General features: G+C 46.8%; 1 protein-coding gene across 6 annotated transcripts in view; it reads left to right on the top strand.

Annotated features, from left to right (window-relative positions):
• FGD5 (FYVE, RhoGEF and PH domain containing 5) overlaps window positions 1-17,321 on the top strand; it is a 120,682-nt gene that overhangs the window by 2,248 nt on the left and 101,113 nt on the right. For 5 of the 6 annotated variants that reach the window (XM_026501429.4, XM_048227156.2, XM_026501428.4 and 2 more), the window contains exon 2: window positions 6,027-8,679. In XM_026501429.4, the coding sequence (XP_026357214.2) occupies window positions 6,027-8,679 (2,653 nt within the window). Of the gene's footprint in view, window positions 1-4,610; window positions 5,596-6,026; window positions 8,680-17,321 lie in introns of those variants that run through there. The other variant, XM_057311959.1, reaches the window with a different exon arrangement.

The following is a 17,321-nucleotide window of genomic DNA, read 5'->3' as shown; positions in this document are numbered from 1 at the left end:
TCTAGATGGGAAAATAGCTGCAGGGATCTTATGGTCACTTTGCCAAAATAGGATTGAAACACACACTGTCCAGCTTGAGAGCCTGCTTTTTTATCCAGTGCTGAAGACATAAGTAGGTGCCCAAGAAATTATAGCCAACTGAGTTTTTTAGGTGTCTTACGTCTGTTATTTCCTTTGAACTTTTCAATATCCTTATAGAAGAAGGAGGTATTTATTTCATTTTACCAGGAAAGAAACAGGCTCAGAGCGGTGGAGTGTCACAGGATGACACAGACAATGTGTGCCAGAGCTGGAATTAGAGCCCAGGTCTGTCTGAGCCTGGGGCCCATGCCTTCCCCACTTTGTCCCTGCGGTCTTCCCAGTGTGTGCCCTGTCGTGGATCACTGGACTAGCTTAACAGCAGCCTAATTAGAAATCATCAGGCTTGGCTTGGACATTCCAGCAGGCACCCAGGAATGAAAGTTAAATTAAGATGCAATTGGAAGGTGAAATTGGAAGATAATTACTCTTGGAACATATGGCTATGGGAGTTCCAGGGGGAATATAGTGAACCGCAGTTGAAACAGACTCAGGGGCTGAACAAGGGGATATCAGGGGACACTAGAAGAGCCATGAGTTTAAATATGGTGTAGTTGGCCGGAGCAGAAGACCCTTCGTGACCATTTAGTGCAGCGCCCTTCTCTACAGATAGGGAAGCTGAGGCTCAGTGAGGGGAGGGGACTTGCCCAAGGTTACACCTCCAATTAATGGCAGAGCCAGGAGTGGAGATCAGAGCTCTTGACTCCCAGTCCAGTGCTCTTCCCAATTCCTTCTCATCTAACCTCTACATAACTGACAAGGGAGCAGCAATGTGTGTGTGAGTGAGTGACAGATACTTAATTAAAATAGGGAAAATATAAACTAGTAAGGGGGGCTGGCTGGGGATGATTTCAGTCACCAGAAGCTGTTAAAAATCTCTTCCTGCTGCCATTGTGGTTCCTTCATTGTCAGTTAAGTCAGTGAAAGGATATTCTGCATTTGAGTTATCCTTACGCATAGCAAATTGCCCAGAGGTCTGGGCAGAGAGGGTACGACCCCCGCGGCTCTTTGATACTGGGAGATGGAAGGTTCACACCACAGCCAAAGGAACCTAATAGGACACAGCAGAGGGTCCACCAGCTCCACCCATGCTGGGTTTTGGATAGTCAGAAAGTTAAACTTCACCCAGAGGAGGAAGCCCCAGCCCAGATTTATCCTGTAATCCCCCAATCCCTGCCATACTGAACTCTTTACTATACTCCCAAAAGGCTTGCATCTAACTGCCTTTGGGCCTCTGCACATTCTATTCCCTCTATCTGGGATACCCAGCCTCTTTTTTGATTATGAAAATCCTCCTTGTCCTTCCACATGCACCCCCAATGCTATCTCTTCCAGTGGGTCTTCTCTAGGCAGAATTGGTCTGGGACCCAGATAACCTTGTACCAAGGATAGGGGCTCTATTGGTTTCCTTTTTGTGAGGGAGGCAGGGAGGGAACAGAGCTGAAGCTCTCACATAACCTTCATTTTCTTTCCTTCCTCCCCAGTGTCTTTCCCTGATTCCTTATAACCTCAGGGCCACTGGGGCTCCCTTCTGGGCTCTGCTCTTTTCTTTGTTCACACTCATTCACTTGGTGATCTCACCAGGCCCAGGCCTTAAATTCCATCCGAGTGATGGATAGCTCCAGCCAGACCTCTCCCCCGAGAATCCAGACTCCTATATCCAGGAGCCCACTTGATATCTGTCTCCACCTAGGTGTGTAGTAGGGAACTCAGATTTAACATGTGCAAACTGAAATTCTGGCTTTCTCACCCCAGCACCAACTGAATTCCCCAATTCAGTTAGCGGCAACTTCACTCCCGGTTCCTATGACTCAAAACCTTGGTGTTGTCCTTGACTTCTCCTTCTTTCATACCCCATGTTCAGACTGTCAGCAAATTCTGCCTTCAGATTTGGAGTCTGACTCTTCTTTACCACTTCCACTGCTGCCAACCTGGTCCAAGCCTCCACTGTCTCATCTCTCGCCTGGATTATTGTTAAGAGCCTCCTCATGGGTGTCCCTGCGTCCATCCACACCACTTCCACTTATTTCAGCACATTAGCCAGAGTATGCATGTCTGTCTTCTGCTGGGGGCCCTGCATAATCTACACCCTCCCTGTGACCTCTCTGACCTCATCTCCTGCTTCTCCCTCTTGCTTGTTCACTCATCCCTCCCTTCCAGCCACTCTGGCCCTCCTTGAACACATCACCTGAGTCCTGGCTTTCCTCACATCTTTCTAATCTTTGCTCTAATGTCCTCGCAGTGAGGCCTATCCCAATTTAAAACTGGAAAACAAACAAACAAACAAACAACTCCTACTCTTTTTTCATAGACTTTATGATCATCTAACATACAATAATGTAATATGCTTCTCCTTCTTATTGCTTATCTTCCTCTGCTAGGATATAAGGTTCACCAGGGACAAGGTGTTTGTTTTTGTTTATTGATTTGTCCAAAGATTCTAGGTGGGTGCCCTGCACATAGTAGGGGCTCAGTAAATATTTGTTTAATGGAATCGGATTAATGGAAATTAGACGGGAGCAAATGAAAGCCAGTCATTCACCTTATGGTCAGTTAGTACTTCTGAACCCTGGACTCAGCCTTATGTAAATTTCACACCTGGCTAGCTGTGTCTGGTCTATCTGGCCTCAATTTCCTTGAATTTTACCCTTCTCTGCCTCACTGGAAGCTGGGAGCCCTGCGTCTCCACTGTAGAAGAAAGCTCAAGGGCAAAAGGGTGAAGGCAGAGGTTCAGGTGACTAGACCAGGAAACAGGAAACCCACGTTCTACCTGGGGCCTGCTCCAGACTTGCTGAGAGCCGTATGCCTCGCCTCTATGTGCCTCAGTCTCCTCATCTTTCCTGAGGGGTCAGACAAAGCCTTTCTGATTCTGGCATCCTTTGATCGCAGAGGGGATGCAGGTGAAACACCCTGAACCTCAGAGCCGGAAGCAGGACATGGACACCAGATATTGTCATTCCTAGGGGATCCTGTGAGGAAGGCATTTTCTTGCAGGATCACGCCTCAGACGCCCACTATAACCTTTCTGGAGGAGACAGCGCCCACAGATCAATAGCTTGATTGGATGAAGGAGGGGGTGGGGGTGATGCAGCCAAGGTGATGGTCGTTTTTCATGGCCCGCCTGTCCCTTTGTCAGGTCTCATGGTGCTCATGTGAAATACCACCTGCTAAGTATGAGAAATGAGAGTCCCCACCCTCAAAGAATAATTTCATGCTAGTGCCTGACACCTGATTGGGAGCTTGAAGCTAATATTATATATCAGTGTAAAGTAATACTTACACCAGGGGAAGATGTGGAGTAGGTGAAGAGTGACATTATTAGAATAATAATAGCTTCTCTTTATTGAGTACTTCTACTTGAAGGCCTACTGCTGGGCACTTTTTAAAATATATATCTTTTAATCTTCATAACCTCTTGAGAGTAGGTGTTCCTATTGTACACATTTTACAGATGAAGAAACTGAAGTTTGGTGTCATTGCTTATAAGTGGCAAGCCAGGATTTGAACCCAGGTCAGCCAGGCTCCAAAGGCTCACTCTGTTACTCTACAATAACAGAGTAGTTAATGGTTAGCTGTTTAAACTCCCCATAGTTGGGTGGGTGGTGGTGGTGGTAGTTGTTGTGTGTGGCGGTTTTTTTGGTTTTGTTTTGTTTTGTGTTTTACTAATTTGGACAGATATTTTTCTAAATTAGAACATATTTGCCTATGGAAGCAAGGAGTTGGAAGGCCACTAGTATTTTGAAGACTCTGTGTTATTATCTGGATGTCAGTGGCTGGCCTGGGTGTTAATGTAGATGAACATAGGTGTGGGTTACGGGGTTGGTGCGGTGGGTGCTTTAGCCTTTAGAGTCTTGGCATCTGTGTCTCTTCTCTCCCTCTCTTACTGGCAGCTACCACAGTTTACACCTGGCAGTGTTCCTGTTCTGACTGCCAATCCCTACCCTCCTAATTAGCTGTACACTGGAAAACCAGACCACTAAGTTCATTATTAGATTTATGTGCAAAGTGCAACTCAAGAGGCTCTGAAATCAGGCCCATTCAGGAACAGGGTGCGTGGGCACCTATATTCTTGCTATTCCAGGCCTTTTTAATTTCCTTTGGGGCCTTCTCAGCTAAATTTTACATAGTTCTGCCAGTTTAGGGGAAGTACTTACTTTGGCTTCAGACGCATTGAAATTGAGGTGCCAGTGGAACAGTACCATGGAGATAGGTCAAGACCAGTTAGCACTGTGCTGGCCAGAACCATAGCCACCACCCAAATGTGGCCACTGAATAGTTGAAATGGGGCTAATCTGAATTGTGATGTGCTGAGAGTATAAAATACACATTAGATTTGAAGGACTTAGTACAAAAAAGAATGTCAAATATTTCCTTAATAAATTTTGTGTATTGATGACATGCTGATCCAGTCATGATCATTGATTATGTGATGATATCAAAACGATGGTATTTTGGATACATTGAATTAAAAAAGAAGTATTGTTAAAATTAATTTCACCTGTTTTTTACTTTTTTAATGTGGCTATGAGAAAATTAAAAATTGCATATGTGATAATAAATGTGGCTCACACTGTATCTCTGTCAGAGAGTCCTGAACTACAGATGACTGGGATTAGGTGCTGCAAGGGTTTACCTGGGAGTCAGATGCACAGGGAGGAGAAGAGTTTGCTGACCTCTAGGACCTCTGCTCCATCTCCCTTCTGTCATGAGCCAGGCTGGCATTCTGCAGCTGCTCTGTGTCAAACCCAGGCTTTGGTGGGGATGGCACTGGGAGATGGGGCTGGCTCAAGGGGAGACTTGCATATCATCATCTACGGGCAGTGGGGAGCCAAGCAGTGCATTTGAAGCCAAGATGTCAGGCTGGAGTTGCCTTCCTGGAAAGCTTCATTCCGTACTCTGCCCACAGTGTGGCCAGGGGCTTGGAGGCATGGAGGTGTGCTTGTAGCAGAACAGATGAACTTGGAAGTAGGCAGCTACTCCCTTGACCCTTGCACTTGTCCAGATCCCTCCCATTCTGCAAAATACAGCTGAAATTTCACCTTCTCCAGGAGGTCTTCTTAGTCACGGTAACTCTTGCTTCTCTGACTCCTGGTGCGTGTACATTTGTACCACATCCTTTATTCTGATAATGGTCAAATAGATTCTCAGCATCCATAAGGCAAGAGACTTTTTGCGAATATCAATGTTGGAAAATACCATATGGTTTCTCCCATGAAATCTGGATGCCCATGAAATTTGGATGCAAGGCAGTTAGCTAGACACCAGTCTTAAAGCATGTAGAATTCAGAGGTGACCCTCAGAAGAGTCATGCATCACTGTCACAGACCTTTGGTGTATCGTTCTTGAAGAAATGAGATAATGGCTATTTAATCATAATATTCCAAGGGTCTACAGCTCTATCCTCCAATTGTTCTGTTAGTCTTGCCTCCCTGACTCAGCTCCAAGTACTCAGCAGAGGTATTCTTCTCTTCTCGATTCTAGAAGATCTTCCCGTCAACAGCGCTATGCATATAGATAGTAGGTATACAATGAATTAACTGTAGAATGAATGTAAGCTGCATGAGGGTGGCAGGGATGGTGACTGTCAAGTTCAGCATTGTCTCATGGGTACGGCACCTAGAAAGCAATTAATACATGGTTGTTGGATCAATGATTACAATGATCTGCACACCTTTATTTGAGTATGTCATTGAGTTGAGTTTTGTTAGCTGGACTATGTACAGAAGGAAGATCTATTCATTTTGTCTACAAAATGACTCGTTAGTAGAGGTGAAGGGATTTTCAAGATGGTGGTGGAGGACATAAAACGAAGACAGAACATAGTAGATTGGGCTCACGTAGGTTGGGAAACTATCTTAGTATTTTCTTGAAAATGCTAAGTGGGAGACTGAATGGAAATAAGAGTAACTGTACTTTGTATTCTTGTTTTCTCTATTTTCATCCTTTAGATTCACCAAAACCACCAGTTGCTCCCAAGCCAAAGACTGCCAGTCCTCTCACGCCAGTGACAGCACCCAAATTTCCGTCATCACCCCGGCCTGATAGTCTTCACAGTCCCAACTCCATGTCTAGGGGGCCGAAACCCCCCATTGCCCCTAAGCCCAGGCTGGCGACCCCCAGTGAGTGGAGAGCCAGCGTGTACGTGATCAACAGCTTGAACAAATGCAGCAACGGGAAACTGCTCTGCGTTGACAGGGGGCTTTACGAAGAGCACCGGTCCAACTTGGAGTGCTCCGAGTCTGAGGCTGATGAGGATTACATCGTGGTCCCCAAAGCTCCACCGAAAGAGGATGAACCCAGGGATGGCAACTCTGCAGAGAATGCAGTATTGGTGCCTCCGGATGCTGCTGGGGAGGAGGAGTGCCAGGAGGGAGGCAAGGAGAGTGACCCGGAGGGGATGGGAGCTGCTGAGGACTTGGCAGCCCCAGCTGAAGTGGTGCTGAGTGAAGAGGCTGATGGAGGCATAGCCCCTATTCCTGAGAATGTGGGGGTGGAGGATGGTGCCTGTGACCCGGGGGCAGAGGAGCAGACCTTTACAAGCAAGGAGGAAGAGAAGCTAGTGGAAGAGCACAACGTGTACAACCTGGAGGACAGGGGCCCTTGGGATGGAGAGGCAGTCCTTCCAAGTGATATCATGCTAACTCAAGTTGATTTAGAGGGTCCAGCAACTCCCAGTGATGAGGCTGGACCCCCTGGGACACCCAGGGAGGCAGAGGAGGGTGGTGAGGAAGGCTCCACCAACATGGAAACAGGGGCCCCGGATGAATGTGTGGATTCTGACAGGCCCCCCGAGGGGGATGCTGAAGAAGACAGCAAGGAACCTACAGAGAATGAGGGCTTGGCCACGGGTGTCCAGGAGACAGAGATGGCCTCAGACAGCCCTGAAGTCTCAGAGGAGGGGGGTGAAGATGCCACAGCCACTGGTGACCAGGATGAACCACATGACCAAAATGAGAAAACGGACCTAGAAGAAATGGCAGCAGCTACCCCGGAGGCAGCAGAAGACCCTCGAGCAGGTGAAGACCTGGTACAGGATGAACCTGCTGAGGAGAGCTGCCAGATCATCCCTTTTGAGAACGATGGCATGGACGACCTTGTGACTTCACTCTCAGGAAGTCCCTATGAGTTCTTTCCGACTGAGAGCACCTCTTTCTGTAGCGAGAGCTACTCCTTTTTTTCCAAGTCAGCAAAAGACTTAGAGTCACAGCAGGAACCACAGTCTGGAGAATGTGGGGAGCAGGACCCCATTGTTGGAGCTTCCTGTGGCTCTGGGGAGGGCCCCTCTGTCCCTGACGTGGTGGTCATGCCGGAGGAGGAGGACGCCGTAGATGATGTGCTCACCAACCCCTACGAGATGGGAGTTGACCTGGAGCAAGGGGCTGACCCTGGGGAAGGAGAGAAGCCTGAGACACAGGCTGCATTTGACATGCTGAGTGGTTATGGCACGAAAGAAGAAACGAGCTCTGATGCTGAGGGTGGCCCGGTCTCCATCGACAGGAAGAACATCATCACGAGGGCCCGGCCCCACTCCGGGAAGGTGGCTGGCTATGTCCCAGAAACTGTCCCCGAAGAAACTGGATCAGAAGCTGGCTCATCAGCCATAGGCATTAGAGGTGCCACCAAGGAGGCAAGAAAGACCGTTCTATCATTGGAGGGGAAGCCACTGGAAGCCAGCAGAGCCTTGCCAGCAAAGCCCAGAGCCTTCACTTTATACCCCCGATCATTCTCTGTGGAAGGCCGAGAGATTCCAGTCTCCTTGTATCGGGAGTCGGAGGCATCGGGCTTGGATGACCATAGGATCAAAAGGAAAGATGACAACCTTTCTCTGCCGTGTATGATTGGCTCCTCTGGGAGTTTCTCCCAGAGGAACCACCTTCCGTCCAGCGGCACCTCAACACCATCTTCTGTGGTCGACATCCCGCCCCCTTTCGACCTGGCCTGCATCACCAAAAAGCCCATCACCAAGAGCTCTCCCTCCTTGCTGATCGAGAGTGAGCCCCCAGACAAGTACACCAAGAAGAAGAAGTCATCCTTCAAGAGGTTCTTGGCGCTGACGTTTAAAAAGAAGTCGGAGAACAAAGTGCACGTGGATGTCAATGTGTCGTCTTCTAGGTCGTCTTCAGAATCCAGCTACCATGGGCCTGCGAGGGTTCTGGAAATTGACCGCAGGAGCCTCAGCAACTCCCCACAGCTTAAGGCTCGGACTGGCAAGCTCCGGGCTTCCGATTCCCCTTCCTCACTCATCTTCTACAGGGATGGCAAGAGGAAAGGTGTCCCCTTCAGCAGGACGGTGTCCAGAGTGGAGTCCTTCGAAGACCGCTCCCGGCCCCCCTTTCTGCCCTTGCCCCTGACCAAGCCACGGTCCATCTCATTCCCCAATGCTGACACTTCAGACTATGAGAACATCCCAGCCATGAACTCAGACTATGAAAATATTCAGATTCCGCCTCGGAGGCCTGCGAGGGCTGGGACGTTTACAAAGCTGTTTGAAGATCAGAGCAGAGCCCTGTCCACAGCAAATGAGAACGACGGCTACGTGGACATGAGCAGCTTCAGCGCCTTTGAGAGCAAACAGCAGAGCGCAGACCAAGAAGCAGAAAGGTACTGTGAAATCATATTTTCTTTGTTCTTGGGCAAGTGTGATCATCCGAGGGGGAAGCTTAGGTGTAGGGGACAGAATGGACTTGCTTTTTAGCCTCAGGCTCCATTCAGTTCTAGCTGTGTGACTCGGGGCGAGTGGCTTTACCTCTCTGAGCCCAGTTACCTGATCTGTGAAATGGGATTCCTGCTGCCTCACGGCAGAGTGTTTGAAGAGATCAGAGATGATCATCTGTGTGAAAGTATTGTCTAAAATGTCAAATACAGTGTGAATGTGAGCGTTTGTATTTCCATTATTTGAGAGACATTTCTCATCTAGGTAGGTGGGTTTGCTAGTCCCCTCCAGGAAAGTCACCAAGAGAGAAGGTCCTCGTATGTTGCCAAACTAAATATCTTTCACCATCCGGAAAATACCCTAAATTGAGATTGATACCCTTTTACTGTGTAAATATACACTCTATTCAAGGGAACTAGGAAAGACAATCTATTTAAATTGTTTAAAGAGCTAAGGGTGCCCTGAGCTAAATTTCTGAATAGAGGCCTTTAAGAAGTACATCCAACCTGATTTTTTTTTTTTTTTTTTGGACTCATTCACCTTGGAAATAAGAGTGAAACACTGAAATTATTGACAACAGTTGGGATTTTCTGACCCCACCTTCCCAAGACAGACTGAATGCCCTTATTGATCATCCCAAGTAGATAACCGCCAAATCTTGTGTTCCTTGTACCTTGTAGATGCAACTTAAAGGCAATGCAATTCAGCCTCAACCATTTACTCTCTTTGGAACGAATGGAATTAACTGGAATTAATACAAGTGAAAATGGTGGTGATTTTAAAGGATATCCTGATTCTGACCCCTTGTGTGCAGTGACTTCACCCAGTCCCACACAGCTGCTGCTGCTGCTAGGAGTTCCCGGGGCGCCTGCAGTAATGAATAGATAAGATGATTTGCAATTATCAGGAGCTGTTGCTGGAGTGTAGATGCTAGAAGTGTTTATGTGGTTTATTCTCCTGAGTTTTTTTACATGGTTCCCCACCCTGGCTCCATCTTCTCCCTCCCCCAAATCTGGGTGAGGCTGTTAATTAGTTCTTTCCAGAATGAAAGGGTTTGCTGGGGCAAGGGTAAACACTAACACTGTTGGAGGGACTGAGTTTAATTTGGAGAGTGTAGACGTGTGCAAACTCTACAAGGGTGAAAGCTGCACAGCCGACCAGTTCATTGCAGTAATAGTTATCAGCAGGGTTTGACAAGATCCATACCTAGCTGAGTGCCTCCTAGCATTAAGGAAAATGGAACCAAGCTCTGAAACCAGAATCACCCTGCTAGAAAGGATCTCAAAGGGCATATGGTCAAGGCTCCCACTCTAACAGGCCTTTCTCTAACCCAGTCTGTACTTGAATTCCTCAAGCCACAGGGAACTCACAACCTCCCAGAGCTGCCTCATCTGTTGCTAGGTATCCTGATTAAATTTTCCTTTCTGACTGAGGCAAAAGCTGTCTCCTAACATCCCTACCCAACTCAGGCTGGCTCTGCCCCCTCAAGCCAGGCACGTGAGCTCATTTCTTCTTTTGTATGACAGCCCTTCAGAAATCAAAGCCTGCTTCTATAGAATCACTGATTTTTAGAACTGGAAGGGGACTTTGGACAACATTTGGTCCTCTTACAGAAGAGGAAACTGAGACACAGAGAGGGAAAGGGACTTACCTAAGGTAGCTCAGCAACTTGGTGGAGAAATCAGCGCTAGGACTCAAGATTTCCTGATACCTGGTTCAGGCCTCCTTAGTGACTTACACTGAGGGATGCCAGACCTGACCGTGCAGGCTGTGCACTGCACTGCTCCAGGGCCACGTTCACTTTCAACCCCCCTGCCCCGGGTTATACAGTGCACAGGATGCTCGGCTGTTTGCAAAGTCGCTGTTGCCTTGATCTGTACTTTGCCCCAAACCCAAAAAATGTCCCTTCATCCAAATTAACCTGATAATAAGGGAAAAATACCCAAGAAAATGTCAGTGCTATTGTATCTTGACTGCTTCCTGTGTGCCAGGCTTTGTGCTGGGTGCTTTCCCTGCGTTGTCTCACATTTGATGCTACAGCCTGGGGCCGTGCTTGAGTATCCTGGACTGTCAGTCTCAGAGCGCTGTTGCCCTACTCTGATGCTATTTCACGGAAGGCCAGACTGACCAGGATAAATCTCCCATGCAGGAACCACATCCGCTTGGACATCAATGAGTGAGCAAAGCTTTCTTCCGTTTTCCTGCATGAAACAGATGGAAGCAAAGGGGGAGAAAAAGCCTCGCTTTGGGCAGAAACAGGTCTGGGCAAGGGAGGTTTCAGACACATCAAGTTGAGAGGCCCGAGGGACTGCTGTGGGGGTGGGGTCCTAGTGCTTCTTCTCCTGAGCAGGGGCTTTGAGACCTTAGTGGCCAGGGTGCTGCCGATCTGAGACACGTGCCTAGGGGTGCCCAGGGGGTGCTTCAGGTTGGGCGGGACAAGATGGGGCCAGAGGGTGGGGAGGCAATTCCTCTCCTTCCGCTCCTTGTCCTGTCCCACACCTTGCTTCAGTGTGAAGATCAGGGAGAGAAGCCAAAATAAATATCAACAGCCCTGAAAGTGTGCAGGACAGTGTATCGGGAGATGTGGGTTCAAACCCATCTCAGTCACTGACTTTCTGTGGGTTCTTGCAAATGCTAGCTAGGCCACAGTCTGCTCATCTGCAAAATGGTAAGATTGGAGCAGATCTGTATTTCTCAACCATTCGCCTTTCCTGTACCACTTCTACCATTTCTGTTCTACCACCTATACTATCACTTACTTTTTGTTTTTCTTTCAATCAGTCTCTCTTTTTTACTTCAAAAATATTTAGAAAGGAAATTTTATGTCACTGTTGGGAAATGGAAAAACACTATTGGTTGCCATAAATAGAAGGCAGTTATACAAATAAGATACAAAGGAAAGAAAATAACGGCTAAATTCTAACTTGAGGTTATTCCTTGCCAAGGCTGGAGCTGGAAGCCTGGTCCCTTTGTTAAACAGGGAGAGGTGTTAAAGACGTCCTGGCACCACACAGAGACTTTCTCCTTGGCATAATCAGAGGATTCAAAAGGACTGGAAAGGGAATAACTCTCTCTCTCTGGTGTGATTCACTGTTATTTAAATCCAAGCCCTTTTTCCACTAAAAGTACCTCCCTTCAAGAAACATGTAGAGTATAGAATAGAACTCAGAGAGCCCTTAGAGACCTCTAAATCAGAGTAGCAGCTCAGGCTCTAATGGATGATTGTAAAGTTTCTTCTATGTGGTTACTTCCTTTGAGATTTATATACCCAGATAATAACATTTTAGGAGCTGCAATAGGCTTATTAACAATTTTCTGTCTTGTAAAATAAAATTGTATACGTTGTTCCTTATGTACATTTTCCCCATGCTATACAAAAAGTTTCATCATCTTTTAGTTTAAAGCATATCCCCAGAACATTCTTTTTTTTCTGCCTGAATTGGCCCTCTCGAAAAAGAAAAAAATGGAGCAGAGATCTAGTCTAACATTTAGTTTTCAAATAGACTGTTTAATGTCTTCAGGACTCTGGGTTGGGGTGACCTAGTCTTTACTTCTGAGTATCCCATGGCCCCTTAGTATGTTGGTTATGTGCTAGGAGCTTAATAAATGTGTGTTGATGACCAGGAGTTTTATGATTCCATGCAAATTGGTGGTTTTGAGCTTCACAAGGGTCAAAGAATTATCATTTATTAAGCCCTTGTCTTCAGCAACACAGTGCTTTGTATACACTTAATAAATACCCATTTGATGCAAAACACTACATAAACTGGCTTGTCCTAAGTGTCTTATTTAAATCCCCATAATTGTGTATTTATTTTTTGCACGATGATGAGTCTACTTTAATCACTCAGCATTATACACCAACATGGATCCCTGAAGCTGCTTTTCTCCATTTCATTATGAAAATATTCAAACTTACAGAAAACTTGAAAGAGCTTTTATAGTGAATATTCATTTGCCCACCACCTAGATTTACCATTTACATACTGCCACACTGGCTTTTTCTCATCTTTCTGTCTCTGTTCTCTCCAGCTGTTATGATCAGTCCCCATATTGTTCTTGATGCATTTATGGTAGCTTTTTATGTATACAGATGAGGACAGCGAAGCCCAGGGAGAGCCTTTGAGAGCACAGGGGCCAAGCCTGTGGGCTTTATCCAGGCTACCTGGGATTTGAGTCCGTACTCCCCCTCCCCTTACTATCTGTGTGACCTGGAACAAGACCTGCTCCTTGGTTTATCTGTTACAGGCAATCATAATAGTTCCTGCCTCATACGTTGTTAAGATGGAAGGAGTTGATATTGCACATAGTGAAATGATAATAAATACTAGCTACTATTCCATGATATGGTAAGGTCATATAGTGGTGGATGCAGGATTTGAATTTGATTCCAGAGGTGTGGGTTGAGAATTTGGTCCCTTTGACGGTGGGGATGTCTCTCTCTGTCTCTCCCTTTCTCTCCCATATGATGGTTCTTCTGCATGAGTTTGACTCCATGTTAAGGACACCACATCAATAAAACTGGGACCATGAACTTGAACTTGCAGGCTTCAGCTGTGGGGTGTGTATCAGCATTACCTCTCACTTCCTCCTGGGGTGGGGTCAGGGCTGCAGACAACAGCCCGAGCGATAGTGATTTGGAGTCATCAGCAGCCTCTTACACCAAGGACAGCAGGACCAACGTTTTTATCATTCCATAATCATAGTAGATATGCCTGTCTCTGCGACTCTGACCCTAGCTGGTATTTCACTTGTAATTCACGATTAGTTAGGCACATTAGTTTCAAGTGCTATAAACTGTCCTCTTTTGCACAGGTATTAAGTGGCCAAACCAAGAATCCTGGTCTTTCTGACTCTCAATCCAGTACTCTTTCCCCTATCTCCTGTTTCCTGTGGTTGAAAAAATGCCATGTTTTCTGGTGGTCTTCATCCAACAGCTGTAGTGTCTCCCTTGCAGAAGACAAGGTAGCATAGCTACCACCAGAATGTTGGCTTGTTTATTGGTCCAGAGGGCTCAAGGAAGAGTAGAGGGACGCTTTCCTTTCTTTTCTGAGGGGTGTTAAGGTTTGCTGCTCTGTTGGCAGCTCATCAAGAGGGTGACAAGCGGGGCGCCTGGGTGGCTCAGTCGTTAACCATCTGCCTTCAGCTCAGGTCATGATCCTGGGGTCCTGGGATCGAGCCCCACATTGGGCTCCCTGCTCAGCGGGAAGACTGCTTCTCCCTCTCCCACTTCCCCTGCTTGTGTTCCTTCTATCGCTCTCTCTCTCTCTCTGTCAAATAAATAAATAAATAAAATCTTAAAAAAAAAAAAAAAGGCTGACAAGCTTTCCTGGAATTTGCTAATGAGCTACTCAGACATCTTACCCTCCCTCAGGGCCACAGTGGGGGATGCTTACCCTCCTGTGGCCAGCTGTGCCCTCAGAGCAGCCAGGAGCTCCGGGTTTGGAGCAGGCCATCTGTTTGGGTTGCACTGCTTGTTAGGGGAGCTTCAGATGATTCAGCCCACCCAGGAGCAACAGCTCATGAGTGCTCATGCCTTCCAGGGAGAGCTGTGAAAGGTCTGAGGTCCAGCATTTCAGGACTCTTTTCTCCCAGCCCGGGGTTCTTACAGAGCTGTTCATTGTTAGAATGCAGCTTGAATTACATGTTCAAGAGTTTGCGGATTGGCCATATTATACAGCGTTCGTATGAGGATAAGGAGTGGGAACATCTTGGGAATTGAGTGTTTTGGCTGATGATGACCTTTTGAGAAATGATTGATTCTTGAGGAACTGTGCCCAGTGAAATGTGTATGGACAGAGAGAGGTAGACCAGGTACCATCACTGGCCTCAGTGGACTTATAGATGGAGAGTAGCAAGCGGACTTCTACCCAGGCGCTTAGAATGCAAGGCAGAAAATGCTCAGTGTCTCTGGGCGCCTGGGGGGCTCAGTTGGTTAAGCGTATGCCTTGGGCTCAGGTCATGATCCCAGGGTCCTGGGATCAAGCCCTGTGTTAGGCTCCCTGCTCAATGAGGAATCTGCTTCTCCCTCTGCCCCCCCGCCTCACTTGTGCTCTGTCTTTCTCTCACTCTCTCTCTGTCTGAAATAAAGAATTAAATCTTAAAAAAAGAAAGAAAGAAAGGAAGAAAGAAAGAAAAAGAAAGCAAGCAAGCTCAGGATCCAAAAGGTAGGTGTTCAGAGGAGGGTAGGATGGCTTCATGGGCACTGAAGGAGAAGTAGGCTCTTGACACGTGGAGGTAGGAAAGAGATGCAAGGACATGTGGAAAACACAGATCTGTGGTTTTAGCAGGTGAAGCTGCAGTAAACATTTAATCTTGGTCAGGAGGTGCTTTGAGATCTTTTTTCTGGAAAATGGCTCACATCATCAGCAGGCATGGAGAATATGTGGAAAAGGCTGGGTTGAAAGACCAAGGACTAAACTCAAACACCACATTTTTCTGATTTCCAGTGCTCAGAGTAGTGTGTTGCCGCGGCTCAGCCAGTTCGTCACTCACTCTGCTAACATTTGTCTGGCATCTACCAAACATCAGCTACTGTTCTAGGTGCGAGAGGTCTCCACCCCCGAGGCATTACAGCGCAGATGGGGAGAGAGACTAAGAGAGGTCATTAGAACCCATGTGATAAAGGTTTTGCTAGAAGCCCCTTGTGTTCTAGAGGAGAGGCCGTGGGGAGCCTGGACTATCTGGGAGACACTTGAGGTGGGTTTTGGCAGAGGAGCAGAACTTCATGATGGAGACAAATAGTCCAGGAGGAACACAAGCCCGTGCATGAGTCTGGGGGTCAGAAAGGACCATGAAGTGCTTAGATGGACCTCTGTACTCATCTGTGAGATAAAGTTGGGAAGACAGGACCCAGCCGAAAAGTCCTTTGAACATCAGCTTGATGAATGAGTGCATTGCCCCTGGACAGTGAGGGGACCGTGGTGGTTTTCAGCAGGGCAGGCGCAGAATGGAGATGGCGCATTGGCACAGACAGTCTGTTGGCAAGGTGAAGTGCAGGGATGAAGAAGAGGGAGGCAGGGAGACTAGTCAAGAGGCCATTGCAGTGGTCCCTTCTGGAGAACATGAAGACGGGGCAGAGCCATAGCAGCAGGAAGGGGAGGAGTGGGGTTCCACAGTGAACACAGCCACCCACTTCTCCGGCATTGACTCCAGAGCTAGCTTGGGGCTGCCTTTGCTTTCCTCATCCTTTTATTTATTTGTTACAGCCTGTCAGGGTCCACATAAATAAAAGATTTGAGTTAGTTTCCAGTAAAAGACAAGCAAGAAGTAATAGTTAAAGGATACAAGCCAAGTAATAAAGCTGGGAGAGATAATTGTACAGGCAGTCCAGACCAAGGACAGCGACCGTGGCTAGAATTACTAAATCCAGCACAAAATCTAGCATTAAGAGCCCTCCCTCTTACTTCCCCAGTCCCTAGCACACATTTACCATCCTCAGAATGCAGTAAATATTTTGTTGAAGCGATTCCTTGAGAGAGTGAAACCTGATTTTTATTTTTTACGACTGTAGCCGGTGCTGCCACAACGAATACACGCATCATTGTAATACAAAGGTGATTTACAGCCTCAGCTATAAATCCTTGGGTGGGTCCATGGCAGAGCTGCAACCAAACCTCCCGCTGACTGATTCCATTGGTGCTGAGAGCTGCATGCCTGGATTTTTGGCACATCCCAGCCATGGTATTCATGGGTATCTTTATATCTGCCTGTAAGCTGGGAGCCTTCCTATTATTATTATGTTTTTGACAAATGAACTCATGCAGAGCTTTCATTAAGTTTCATTGAAAGGACCTGGAAATGCCATAAAAATTATTATAATCTCAAAACCATCACATTCCTAATGCACGCGGCTGTGCTTCTTGTTGAAATTGACTGATGAGAATATTCAGTTTTTAATTTTCTGACTTAAAATAAGACCATCTGCAGCTGTTTCTTTTAGCAATAATTTTTAATTAAATGCAATAAAATTTACAAGAAAGGACCCTAATAAGAAAATCGTGTCAGAAACACACTTATTGTAACATTTACTAGCATGATATTAAGGCCCCCAACTCTTTTTTTTCCTTGCAGAGCTATAATACAGACGGAATCTTGATTAAGTGTTAATCACAATGTGATTTTACCTTCATAAAATCAGGGTTTCCCCCTGTGGGAGGTGTGAAAATAATTCTCACTAATAGAAGACGGTCTTGTTGCATAAGTTCTTTGGTGAAATGTCAGCAGCAGGCCTTCTTGACCAGCTGAGCCCCAGAGGAGGAGTGAAGTCTTTGTTCCAGCCTGAGTTTGGGTGGTGCTTGAGGTATTGGGCCTTACTGTCCTCTGCCTGCGGATGCAGGGTGAGCGTGTCATGTATAGGATGCAGCCGAAGAGAAAAGTCACCTGTCTAGTTCAGGTGCCTACCATGTGCGGGGCCGTGCTCGGTGAGCTTCCGATACAGTAGGCAGCAGACAGATAAGGTCCTTGCTGGTAGGTGTGGTATTCTGCTAGGGAGAGGAAGACAGCCAACAGGCTAAGAAGTAAACAAGATAATCACAGATAACAAAATCATTCTCTTGTGATGAGATTATTTTGGGAGGGGGGAGAACAA

Source organism: Ursus arctos, unplaced genomic scaffold, assembly GCF_023065955.2.
Source record: "Ursus arctos isolate Adak ecotype North America unplaced genomic scaffold, UrsArc2.0 scaffold_14, whole genome shotgun sequence".
Taxonomy (NCBI): Eukaryota; Metazoa; Chordata; class Mammalia; order Carnivora; family Ursidae; genus Ursus; species Ursus arctos.
The sequence above is the reverse complement of the archived record's forward strand: the minus strand, read 5'-3'. Positions and strand labels throughout refer to the sequence as shown.